The 13,848-nt window shown below is 45.7% G+C and overlaps 2 protein-coding genes across 2 annotated transcripts; both read right to left on the bottom strand.

Annotated features, from left to right (window-relative positions):
• Positions 1–6,839: 6,839 nt before the first annotated feature.
• Positions 6,840–8,539, bottom strand: LOC146072878 (uncharacterized). Its single transcript, XM_083180059.1, has one exon. It carries the CDS (start codon positions 8,537–8,539, stop codon positions 7,244–7,246), a length of 1,296 nt encoding a protein of 431 aa, XP_083036185.1. The 3' UTR covers positions 6,840–7,243.
• A 284-nt stretch (positions 8,540–8,823) lies between these two features.
• On the bottom strand, positions 8,824–10,047 carry LOC146073489 (uncharacterized). The gene has a single exon (XM_083180668.1). The coding sequence runs from the start codon at positions 10,045–10,047 to the stop codon at positions 8,836–8,838; it is 1,212 nt and encodes a 403-aa protein (XP_083036794.1). The 3' UTR covers positions 8,824–8,835.
• Positions 10,048–13,848: the final 3,801 nt, after the last annotated feature.

Here is a 13,848-nt window from a genome sequence, read left to right as displayed (position 1 = left end):
TTATTATAGGTTACAGATGGTCATCATTACAGGACCACCTAACTATCTGTAACATGTAGAAGAATGTACAAAGTATTATAGAGAAACAAAGTCTATAGTTATACAATCGGTAAAAGAATCCCATTTATCCAGATCAGCTTTTATTCCCCTGTTCTGGGGACAGCTACTAGTAATATACATGGTTATTACAGATATTGTTAGATCATCGTCCTTCAGTCTACATGCAGATTATATCGGTATTAGAGATGAGCGGGTCCGGATCCCCGAGATCCGACAGATCCGAATATCGGGGATCCGGGCCAGATCCGAGCCAGCTCGGGAGTTTCCGCCTGAATTCCGGACCAATAACGAGGCCGAACGTCATCATCGCGCTGTCGGATTCTCGTGGGAGCGGGATCTTATAAAAGACGCACGCGCGCCCCGCCATCTTCACTCCAATCTTGGAGAGGGAAGAGGGTGGTTGGGAAGCTCCGTGTGCTCCGTGCTGTGCTCTGTGCCATGTGCTCCGTGCTGTGCTGTGCTCCGTGACCTTCCCTGTGCCCTCACTGCCCTGTGCTGTGCTCCGTGACCTGCCCTGTGCCCTCACTGCCCTGTGCTGTGCTCCGTGACCTGCCCTGTGCCCTCCCTGCCCTGTGCTGTGCTCCGTGACCTGCCCTGTGCCCTCACTGCCCTGTGCTGTGCTCCATGACCTGCCCTGTGCCCTCACTGCCCTGTGCTGTGCTGTGCTCCGTGACCTGCCCTGTGCCCTCACTGCCCTGTGCTGTGCTCCGTGACCTGCCCTGTGCCCTCACTGCCCTGTGCTGTGCTGTGCTCCGTGACCTGCCCTGTGCCCTCACTGCCCTGTGTTGTAGACTTGTATTGAGAGTCAGTGACTGTTTATAGGCCTGAGCCCTGTAGTGTGATTTAACTAACTAGGTGCTGCAGTGCTCACACGCAGGAGCTGCAGTGTCCACTGTCCAGGGGCTGTCCTGTGGCCCGTGCCCTGTTGTGATTTATTTAGCCCTAAGCCCTGTGTTGTGATTTATTTAGCCCTGAACCCTGTGTTTTTTGTGATTTAACTAACTAACTCAGTGCTGCAGTGCTCACAAGCAGGGGCTGCAGTGCTGCTGAGTAGTACACTGTGTACAGGGGCTGCAGTAACACAAGGGGCTGTGTCCAGTGTGACAGCCTATATCTTATCCATTGTCCAGTGTCACAAGTCACTCACGACATATATCCTGTGTCCTGTCCTGTGTGATGACTGACGACATATCCTGTGTCCAGTGTGACGACATATATCCTGTATCCAGTGTGACGACATCTATCCAGTGTCCAGTGTGACGACAATATATCCTGTGTCCAGTGTCACGTCACAACATATATCCTGTGTCCAGTGTGACATGTAATGTGTGCCGGCATATATCCTGTGTCCAGCGTGACATATATCCATTGTCCAGTGTGACAACATATATCCAGTGTCCAGTGTGACGACATATATCCTGTGTCCACTGTGATGACATATATCCATTATCCAGTGTGACGACATATATCCAGTGTCCAGTGTGACAACATATATCCATTGTCCAGTGTGACGACATATATCCAGTGTCCAGTGTGACGACATATATCCAGTGTCCAGTGTGACGACATATATCCTGTGTCCAGTGTGACGACATATATCCTGTGTCCAGTGTGACGACATATATCCAGTGTCCAGTGTGACGACATATATCCTGTGTCCAGTGTGACGACATATATCCAGTGTCCAGTGTGACGACATATATCCAGTGTCCAGTTTGACGACATATATACAGTGTCCAGTGTGGCGACATATATCCTGTGTCCAGTGTGACGACATATATCCAGTGGCCAGTGTGACGACATATATCCAGTGTGACGACATATATCCTGTGTCCAGTGTGACGACATATATCCAGTGTCCAGTGTGACGACAATATATCCTGTGTCCAGTGTCACAAGTCACAACATATATCCTGTGTCCAGTGTGACATGTAATGTGTGCCGGCATATATCCTGTGTCCAGCGTGACATATATCCATTGTCCAGTGTGACGACATATCCTGTGTCCAGCGTGACATATATCCATTGTCCAGTGTGACGACATATATCCAGTGTGACGACATATATCCTGTGTCCGCTGTGACGACATATATCCATTGTCCAGTGTGACGACATATATCCAGTGTCCAGTGTGACGACATATATCCTGTGTCCAGTGTGACGACATATATCCAGTGTCCAGTGTGACGACATATATCCTGTGTCCAGTGTGACGACATATATCCAGTGGCCAGTGTGATGATAATATATCCTGGGCGAAATGTAATAGGGTGCGATTTTTGGACGAGTTCCAAACTCGCCAGAAATCGCACCTTTAAAAATCGCGTTTTTTGCCGCGAATTCGCATATGTAATGAGATGCGAATTAGCGGCAAAAAATGCGATTTGCCGCGATTTGCCGCGATTTTTAGTCATGAAAATGTGCGCATTTTCAGTCATGAAAATGTGCGCATTTTCATAAATGCGATTTTGTGCTAAAAAAAAAAAGTAAAAAAAAAAATGGCGTGGGGTCCCCCCTCCTAAGCATAACCAGCCCCGGGCTCATTGAGCCGGACCTGGTTCCAAAAATACGGGGGGACAAAAAGCATAGGGGTCCCCCGTATTTCTGAAACCAGCCCCGGACTCTTGGACCGGTCCTGGTTCCAAAAATACGGGGGACAAAAAATCTGGGGGTCCCCCGTATTTTGAAACCAGCACCGGGCTCCAACAGCCCGCGGTGTCATGCCACAGCCGGGGGACACTTTTTATACAAGGTCCCCCGGCCAAAACATGAGCACCGTGGCTGGTCAGCCTTGGACGGGGTACCTGGAGGAGTGGGGACCCCCCCAATAAAGGGGTCCCCCCCCCCAGGCTTCACCCGTCCAGGGCTGAAGCCCGGGGCTGTCACCGGCGTCCGTGGCCAGTGGACGCCGGCCTGATAGGGTTAAATCCATCATACATATCATTACATTGCTTTTTACCGGCGAACTACAAGTGCCAGCAGACCTCCCCCGCATGCTGGGACTTGGAGAACCACAAGTCCCAGCATGCGGGGCATTAATTGGCCCGCTGGGACTTGTAGTCCACCTGTAAAAAGAATGTTTATAAAAAACACACACACAGAGAAGTACAAGTTTATTACACACACACACCTCACTTTTACACCAGCGTTACTTACCATTCCTGGATCCAGCGCTGGTCTGGCTGCTTTACAGCCGGCTCCCCCCGCACTGACAGGCAGCGGGGAGAACCGGCTTTCTCCGTTGCCTGTCACCGGCTTTCTCCGTAGCTTCTGTAGCGCTGTCCGAGTGCTACAGAGGCTGAGAGCGTGATTGGCTGAGCTACAGTATGCGTCTCCATGGAGACGCATAGCTCAGTCCTGATTGGCTGAGCTATGCGTCTCCATGGAGACGCATACTGTAGCTCAGCCAATCACGCTCTCAGCCTCTGTAGCACTCGGACAGCGCTACAGAAGCTACGGACGGAGAAAGCCGGTGACAGGCAACGGAGAAAGCCGGTTCTCCCCGCTGCCTGTCAGTGCGGGGGGAGCCGGCTGTAAAGCAGCCAGACCAGCGCTGGATCCAGGAATGGTAAGTAACGCTGGTGTAAAAGTGAGGTGTGTGTGTGTAATAAACTTGTACTTCTCTGTGTGTGTGTTTTTTATAAACATTCTTTTTACAGGTGGACTACAAGTCCCAGCGGGCCCATTAATGCCCCGCATGCTGGGACTTGTGGTTCTCCAAGTCCCAGCATGCGGGGGAGGTCTGCTGGCACTTGTAGTTCGCCGGTAAAAAGCAATGTAATGATATGTATGATGGATTTAACCCTATCAGGCCGGCGTCCACTGGCCACGGACACCGGTGACAGCCCCGGGCTTCAGCCCTGGACGGGTGAAGCCTGGGGGGGGGGGACCCCTTTATTGGGGGGGTCCCCACTCCTCCAGGTACCCCGTCCAAGGCTGACCAGCCACGGTGCTCATGTTTTGGCCGGGGGACCTTGTATAAAAAGTGTCCCCCGGCTGTGGCATGACACCGCGGGCTGTTGGAGCCCGGTGCTGGTTTCAAAATACGGGGGACCCCCAGATTTTTTGTCCCCCGTATTTTTGGAACGACCGGTCCAAGAGTCCGGGGCTGGTTTCAGAAATACGGGGGACCCCTATGCTTTTTGTCCCCCCGTATTTTTGGAACCAGGTCCGGCTCAATGAGCCCGGGGCTGGTTATGCTTAGGAGGGGGGACCCCACGCCGTTTTTTTTTTATAAAAACACTTTTACACATTTTTATTAACAGAACCATGCACAGATCTCAATGATCTGTGCATGGTTCTGTCAAATTCGCCTGTCAGAACCTGGTCTATTTTTTTTGCGATTTTTGGTAACATTTACCAAAAATCGCACCCTATTACATTTGCGAGTTGTATACTTTATAATGGGAAAACATCTGGATGCGAATTGAAATGTGACTAAAAATCGCACTTCTAAAAGTGCGATTTCGCGGTAAAAAGTGTGATTTTTTACCGCGATTTTCAACCTATTAAATGTGCGATTTTCGGAAAATGTGCGATTTCGGCCGTTTTTGACCAAAAATCGCACATGTCTAAAAAATCGCACCCTATTACATTTCGCCCCCTGTGTCCAGTGTCACAAGTCACAACATATATGCTGTGTCCAGTGTGACATGTAATGTGTGCCGGCATATATCCTGTGTCCAGCGTGACATATATCCATTGTCCAGTGTGACGACATATATCCAGTGTCCAGTGTGACGACAGATATCCTGTGTCCACTGTGACGACATATATCCTGTGTCCAGTGTGACGACATATGTCCTGTGTCCACTGTGACGACATATATCCAGTGTCCAGTGTGACGACATGTAATCTGTGTCCAGTGTGATGACATATATCCTGTGTCCAGTGTGACGACATATATCCAGTGGCCAGTGTGACATCTAACCATTGTGTGACGGCATATATCCAGTGTCCAGCGTGACATATATCCATTGTCCAGTGTACAGGAGCTGTGTCCAGGGGCGGTGTCCAGAGGCTGTGTCCAGTGTGACGGCTGTGTCCATTGTCCAGGGGCTGTGTCCAGTGTGACGGCTGTGTCCATTGTACAGGAGCTGTGTCCAGAGGCTGTGTCCATTGTCCAGGGGCTGTGTCCAGGGTGACAGGCTGTGTCCAGTGTCCAGGGGCAGTGTCCAGTGTCCAAGGGGCTGTGTCCAGTGTGACAGGCTGTGTCCAGTGTAAAGTAAGAAAAATAAATAAAAGTAATAAATAAAATAAAAACAAATTTTTGGAGGATGATGGAGGAGGAAATAGTGGGAGTGCTGAAGCTGCTACCACCAGTCATGACAAGGCCGATACCTCTTTGTATTTGCTGTTTGGAGCATTTCTCTTTTTTTGGGATAGTTTATTAAACTGCCACCCTGTCTGCCCCTGCAGTGCCGCTCTGCCAGGTTGGAAGTGTAAGGTCCACATGTATGTGATGCCGACTGCTGTCGCTTAGCTTAGTCATCCAGCTACCTCGGTATACCCTTTTGGCCCAACTACAGTAAATGAAAACAATTTTGTGAGCTGTGAAGTGATCAAAATTGACTAGAAATGAGTGGGAACTAATGTTATTGAGGTTAATAATACTTTAGGGGCAAAAACAGGCCCAAATTCTGTTATTTTAGCCATTTTTAGCATTTTTTCATAAAAATCCAGATCCAAAACCAAAACCCACAAGGGTGGTTTTGCCAAAACCAATCCAGATCCAAAACACGAAGGGAGATCCAGATCCAAAACCAAAACCCGAAAAAGTGTCCGCCGCACATCTCTAATCGGTATATACTGTGTCATATTAACGTGTATACTGTTACTGGGCTGCTATTTATTATGGAGGATGTTAGTATTAGCCTATTACACAATGTGATCTCCATCAGACCTGGTTAATAACATGTGAGATGCAAGGAGGTGCTGTAACCCATAGCAACTAGAAATCCACTATTAGCATTCTAGTGTCAGCAACCTAACACATGTAATTATGATTGGTTACTATGTGATACAGGTGGTACATAGTATTCAGAGAGAGTGAGGTTAGGCAGCAATATGGAAGCATGAGGGAAAGGAGAGAGACCAGAGGAGATCTGTAGGGTGGTACAAGGCCGCATACAGGGTTCCTATAATCAGTGGTGTAACTATAGAGGGTGCAGCTGCTTTTTTTTTGGGGGGGGGGGTCCCCAAAGGCAATCCCACTGCAATATATTTTTTATCTGTAATTACTGCTTCGGAGCCCAGCAGTAAACATACACAGAGAGGGAGGCAGAGCCCAGCAGTGTATGTACAGGGAGGGAGGCAGAGCCCAGCAGTGTATGTACACAGGGAGGGAGGCAGAGCCCAGCAGTGTATGTACACAGGGAGGGAGGCAGAGCGAAGCAGTGTATGTACACAGGGAGGGAGGCAGAGCCAAGCAGTGTATGTACACAGAGAGGGAGGCAGAGCCCAGCAGTGTATGTACACAGGGAGGGAGGCAGAGCCCAGCAGTGTATGTACACAGAGAGGGAGGCAGAGCCAAGCAGTGTATGTACACAGAGAGGGAGGCAGAGCCCAGCAGTGTATGTACACAGGGAGGGAGGCAGAGCCCAGCAGTGTATGTACACAGGGAGGGAGGCAGAGCCCAGCAGTGTATGTACACAGGGAGGGAGGCAGAGCCCAGCAGTGTATGAACACAGAGGGAGGCAGAGCCTAGCAGTGTATGTATACAGGGAGAAAGGCAGAGCCCAGCAGTGTATGTATACAGGGAGGGAGGCAGAGCCCAGCAGTGTATGTACACAGAGAGGGAGGCAGAGCCTAGCAGTGTATGTATACAGGGAGAAAGGCAGATCCCAGCAGTGTGCGTACAGGGGGGTAGACAGAGCCCAGCAGTATATGTACAGGGAGGGAGGCAGAGCCCAGCAGTGTATGTATAGAGGGATGGAGGCAGATCCCAGCAGTGTATGTAAACAGGGAGGGAGACAGAGCCCGGCAATGTACATACACAGGGAGGGAGGCAGGGCCCAGCAATGTACATATAAAGGGAGGGAGGCAGAGCCCAGCAGTGTATGTACAGGGAGGGAGGCAGAGCCCAGCAGTGTATGTACAGGGAGTGAGGCCGAGCCCAGCAGTGTACGTACAGGGAAGAAGGCAGAGCACAGCAGTGTACATACAGGGAGTTAGGCAGAGGGAGTTAGCAGTGTTGGTAGAGGGAAGGAGGCAGAGCCACGCAGTGTACATACAGGGAAAGAGGCAGACCACAGCAGTGTATGTACACAGGGAGGGAGGCAAAGCCCAGAAGTGTACATACATACGGAGGAAGACAAAGCCCAGCAGTGCACATACACAGGGAGAGAGGCAAAGCGCGGCATTGTACATACAGTGAGTGAAACAGAGCAGAAGAAAAATATTTGCTACATTCAAAACATTTATATGGCTTCTCTTCTGTGTGACTCCTCTGATGTAGGACAAGATGTGACTTCTGGGAAAAACACTTGCTGCATTCAGAACATTTATATGGCTTCTCTCCTGTGTGACTCCTCTGATGTAGGACAAGATGTGACTTCTGGGAAAAACATTTGCTGCATTCAGAACATTTATATGGCTTCTCCCCTGTGTGACTCCTCTGATGTAGGACAAGATCTGACTTCTGGGAAAAACATTTGCTGCATTCAGAACATTTATATGGCTTCTCCCCTGTGTGACTCCTCTGATGTAGGACAAGATCTGACTTCTGGGGAAAAAATTTGCTGCATTCAGAACAGTTATATGGCTTCTCTCCTGTGTGACTCCTCTGATGTCTGACAAGATGTGACTTCTGGGAAAAACATTTGCTGCATTCAGAACAGTTATATGGTTTCTCTCCTGTGTGACTCCTCTGATGTCTGACAAGATGTGACTTCTGGGAAAAAAATTTGCTGCATTCAGAACAGTTATATGGCTTCTCTCCTGTGTGACTCCTCTGATGTCTGACAAGATGTGACTTCTGGGAAAAACATTTGCTGCATTCAGAACATTTATATGGCCTCTCTCCTGTGTGACTCCTCTGATGTAGGACAAGAAGTGACGTCTGGGAAAAACATTTGCTGCATTCAGAACATTTATATGGCTTCTCTCCTGTGTGACTCCTCTGATGTTGGACAAGAAGTGACTTATGGGAAAAACATTTGCTGCATTCAGAACATTTATATGGCTTCTCTCCTGTGTGACTCCTCTGATGTTGGACAAGCTGTGACTTCTGGGAAAAACATTTGCTGCATTCAGAACAGTTATATGGCTTCTCTCCTGTGTGATTCCTCTGATGTATGACAAGATGTGACTCCTGGGAAAAACATTTGCTGCATGCAGAACATTTACAGGTCGAGTATCCCATATCCGAATATCCATTATCCGAATTATTCCGAAAACCAGACATTCCAGAAAGTGAAAAAAACATTTTTTTTTGCTGAAAACTCACTGGGGACATTTGTAACAGCATCACTAGGGACATGATATGTAACTGGCACTATATATGTGCAAGACAATGATTGCTTGGCATTCAAATTCAGTGCTGAGATAGTACACACATTTTGTTTCACGTTTTGAAACCTTGTTTTTTGAACAAATAAAATATATTTGTGTGTATTTTATGTGGTAATAAAATGTATTTGTGTGTATATTATGTGTTTATACAGCAAAATGCAAGATACTTCAAAATACATCATTGAAATATTAAAATATTCCGAAATACGGAATAATCCGTTATCCAAAATTCTCCTGGTCCCGAGCATTTTGGATAAGGGATACTCAACATGTATATGGTTTCTCTCCTGTGTGACTCCTCTGATGTAGGACAAGATGTGACTTCTGGGAAAAACATTTGCTGCATTCAGAACATTTATATGGCTTCTCTCCTGTGTGACTCCTCTGATGTGTGACAAGATCTGACTTCTGGGAAAAACATTTGCTGCATTCAGAACATTTATATGGCTTCTCTCCTGTGTGACTCCTCTGATGTTGGACAAGATGTGCCTTCTGAGTAAAACATTTGCTGCATTCAGAACATTTATATGGCTTCTCTCCTGTGTGACTCCTCTGATGTAGGACAAGATCTGACTTCTGAGAAAAACATTTGCTGCATTCAGAACATTTATATGGCTTCTCTCCTGTGTGACTCCTCTGATGTAGGACAAGATGTGACTTCTGGGAAAAACATTTGCTGCATTCAGAACATTTATATGGCTTCTCTCCTGTGTGACTCCTCTGATGTTGGACAAGATGTGACTTCCGGGAAAAACATTTGCTGCATTCAGAACATTTATATGGCTTCTCTCCTGTGTGACTCCTCTGATGTTGGACAAGATGTGACTTCTGGGAAAAACATTTGCTGCATTCAGAACATTTATATGGCTTCTCTCCTGTGTGACTCCTCTGATGTAGGACAAGATCTGACTTCTGGGGAAAACATTTGCTGCATTCAGAACATTTATATGGCTTCTCTCCTGTGTGACTCCTCTGATGTCGGACAAGATGTGACTTCCGGGAAAAACATTTGCTGCATTCAGAACATTTATATGGCTCCTCTCCTGTGTGACTCCTCTGATGTCTGAGAAGCTGTGATTTACATGTAAAGCCTTTGTCACACTCAGAGCACACATGTAGATTATCTCCGGTGTGACTCCTCTGATGTATGAGAAGCTGTGATTTACATGTAAAGCCTTTGTCACACTCAGAGCACACATGTGGTTTCTCTCCTGTGTGACTCCTCTGATGTCTGAGAAGCTGTGATTTATATGTAAAGCCTTTGTCACACTCAGAGCACACATGTGGTTTCTCTCCTGTGTGACTCCTCTGATGTAGGAAAAGAGCTGACTTCTGGGAAAAACATCTGCTGCATTCAGAACATTTATATGGCTTCTCTCCTGTGTGACTCCTCTGATGTCTGAGAAGCTGTGATATATATGTAAAGCCTTTGTCACACTCAGAGCACACATGTGGTTTCTCTCCCGTGAGACTCATCATGTATGAGGTGAGAAACAAATTAGTTGCTGAAGGTTTCTTCTATCCAGAAAATAAAATAGTGTTTGTTCCTCCTCCTGAGGTGTAAGGAGATATGATGTATTTAGTTGGCTTGATCGGAGAACAATTTCCCTTTCCACGTCCTCTTTATTTGAATCCTGCTCCTTATATGTCCTGTAAGAAAATGAATATATAAAAACATAATGGTTACCAGGATAACGCTACTTTTATAGTATAAGAAGTAAACTAGGCAGGTGGGGGAGGGTATTGTAATAAACCTTAAACCAATAAATGATTGTAGAATAGAGGGCAAAGACAGCCACATTGTGGTGGAAGCAAGGGGAAGGGAGGAAAAAGGGAACAAGGTATAAGACAACTACTCACTCCAAACATTAACAAAACAAAGGATACCACGGGCACCGTACACTTTATTGGTACATTCTGTCTAGAATGGCAGGAAATTCAAACCATTCTCAACAAACATATCGATATTTTGAAGACTTGCTAAAGTGTTAGAGGAACGTATCCAAATCAGTTGGAGGAGATGTAGTAATCTAGGAGATGTCCTGGTTCATAGCCACCTTGAAAGAGTCCATGTCCCTAAAATCCACAAAAAAGGATCCTATAAATGCGGAACCTGCAAGGCCTGTGCTATTACGGTACCCACAACTTCCTATTGTGACAAATTCTATAAAACGTGGAAAATCCAAGATTACATCACATGCAACACGGTTGGTGTTGTTTATAATCTAAAATGCCCATGTAATTTACATTACATTGGCAAAACGAAAAGACCGTTACATAGAAGGCTGATGGAACACATATCCAGCATCAAGAATGCAAAAAGAGATCACCTGCATGAAGCCACTTACACCGGTTGCTAAACATTTCCTTAAGTTTCATCAAGGAAACCCCAATGGACTTCAAGATTTTGGATGCAAAAAATCTAAATGGGCATCAGAAGGGGCAACCAGGATAAGGAATTGCTAAAACAAGAGGCCAGACTTATTTTTCTGATGAATACCCGGACCACAGGTGGCCTAAATGAGGAAAATTGTTACACAGCTTTCCTATAATTACACAAACTATGAGGCAACCCATATAACCATCATTTGGTTAGTATTTCCATATGTAATCATCCAATTTCCAGTGTAATCATTTGTCATTGGAAATTTTCTCATGTTTAATAAATAGGCATACTCTAATGAGGAAGATATGTATATCTATAAAATTGATATCAAATATTGGCTTCAAAATTCCACCAATCCCCCAACCATTTCACTGAATGACACTAATGATTTTCAAATCTGGTACACATCACCATATAATTATTCGTCATTATCACACACTCTTGTTATGATATAAATATCTCATTTATGTTAAGGTTTCATTTGATTCACACATTGTTTGCATGCTTCACTCACCATGTAATATATTTTATATTATTCCAATATCACCTAATATAGTAAATAAATGCACTAATTCTCTTTATTATAGATAAATGCACTAACTCTTCTCTTTATTAATACATAAATACACTTTCTTGTCAACTATTTCAACACAATTGATTATTAATTCTTAGTCATCAATTTTACACACTTATTCACATTATTTTCCAATTTGTTAATAGTTTATCACATTACGGATTCATATTACCCTGTAGACCACCTCATTACTGAGTACTATATCAAACGTCATCTTTTTTTAATACATCTATCTCTTTTTTATTTAATCATGAGGCACGGTGTCCATTTTTATTATCAATGCAATTATATCTATCTCACACAGAGACTGTTCTACACAGCTAACAAATCTGCAACATCTCCATCTATACAATATATACACTCATCATGAGATTACCTTTATTATTTATTTATTATAGTTGATTAAAACTAAGGTCCTACTCCAAATTCTGTAGCAATTTATAGAGGTGAGAAAATATATTCTAATAACTGAACATACGACTCAATTTCTGAGCGAGAGAATACGACACCAAGGGTGACTTTTAATAGGATGTGATTTTTTTCACACTTTCAAAATCGCCCATGAGGTGCGTATTCTGGAAAAAAAGTGCGATAAAGTTCGTTAATGGGCGATTTTTACTCCTGAAAATGTGCGATTTTTAGGCATGAAAATGTGCGAATTTGAGGTAATGTGAGAATTTATGTTTATAAAAAACAAAACGTCGTGAGGTCCCCCCTCTTGAGGATATCCAGCCCCGGGCTCATTGAGCCGGACCTGGTTCCCAAAATACAGGGGACAAAAAGCATAGGGGTCCCCTTTATTTCTGAAACCAGCCACGGATTCTTGGACCGGTCCTGGTTCCAAAAAAATGGGGGACAAAATCTGGGGGTCCCCCGTATTTTGAAACCAGCAACGGGCTCCAACAGCCCGCGGTGTCATGCCACAGCCAGAGGACACTTTTTATATAAGGTCCCCCGGCTGAAACATGAGCACCGTGGCTGGTCAGCCTTGGACGAGGTACTTGAAGGAGTGGGGATCCCCTAACAAAGCCCCCCACAAGCTTCACCCATCCAGGGCTGAAGCCTGGCGCTGTCACCGGTGTCCGTGGCCAGTGGACGCCGGCCTGATAGGGTTACAACTCACATACATAAAATTGCTTTATGCAAGAGAACTAAAAGTGCCAGCAGACCTCCCCACCATGCTGGGACTTGGAGAACCACAAGTTTCAGCATGTGGGACATTAATGGGCCCACTGGGACTTGTAATCCACCTGTAAAAAGAATGTTAAAATAAAACACGCACAAACAGAAAAGTATAACTTTATTTCAAACACAAACACAAACCTTACTTTTACACCAATATACTTACCAATCCAGGATCCAGCACTGGTCTCCCTTCTGCATAGCCAGCTCACCCCGCACTGACAGCCTGCTTTCTCCGGCGCAGCTAACAGTCTCTGTAGTGCTGTCCCAGTGCTATAGAGGCTGATAGCGTCATTGGCCAATGCGTCTCCATGGTGTGTGCATACCTTGAGAAAGCCTCTTCTGGTGAAACAATCGTGCGGTGAAACGATCGTCAATGAAGCCCAGACGTCTGTCACACGGTGTCCTCCACAGCAGGGTTTCTGTGAAAGCCTCAGGCTCCATCCGTGGCCGGACGGCCAGGTACACTCGTACTTCTCCTCCCCACTCTCCCCAGCAGCTCTCTTTCTCTGTGTAGGATGGGCACCAAACCCGATCCCACCTGCATACCCCACACTCCCTGTCCTCCTTCCACAACCGGGCTGCTGGCCGTGTGCCGCTCATACTCCACCACTGCGGCACTTGTCAGCAGGAAGCTTACCCCCTCAGCGAAGGACAAGATTTGGGATAAAATCACAGATGAAGTGAATAAGGTGGCACCACAGTACAGGGATATAAAGTGTGTGTGGAAAAGGCAAGTGTGTGTTTTTAACTCATATGTATTTGTTTGTGTCACAACAAAAAAACTATACATCTTTTAGGACAAAGGTGTGTTTGTTGATATGTCGTTAGTTCATTTAGACATGTGAGCAAATTTATGTAAGGGAGTGCTGTCTAGGTGGTGTGATTCTGACACCTTGCACCATGTACAAGATGTGTATATGTCATGGTTCAGCCATAATTATGTGTGCAAAAAAGAGTGTGAATAAATATGTTTGCGTTTTGAACATGACCCACAAAGTAAAATGTTATGTGGGGTAACTCACCTTACTGTAACATGTCCGAAACTGTGGCCGTTAAACATGTGGATTATGTTTCCCTTCAATTAGTTGCAATATTTGATCGTTTGATACTGTGTTATGGAGTCCACAATCAG

The sequence above is a fragment of the Crinia signifera genome, chromosome 4, assembly GCF_055691185.1.
Source record: "Crinia signifera chromosome 4, ASM5569118v1, whole genome shotgun sequence".
NCBI classification, from domain to species: Eukaryota; Metazoa; Chordata; class Amphibia; order Anura; family Myobatrachidae; genus Crinia; species Crinia signifera.
This window is presented reverse-complemented; position numbering and strand designations above follow the sequence as displayed.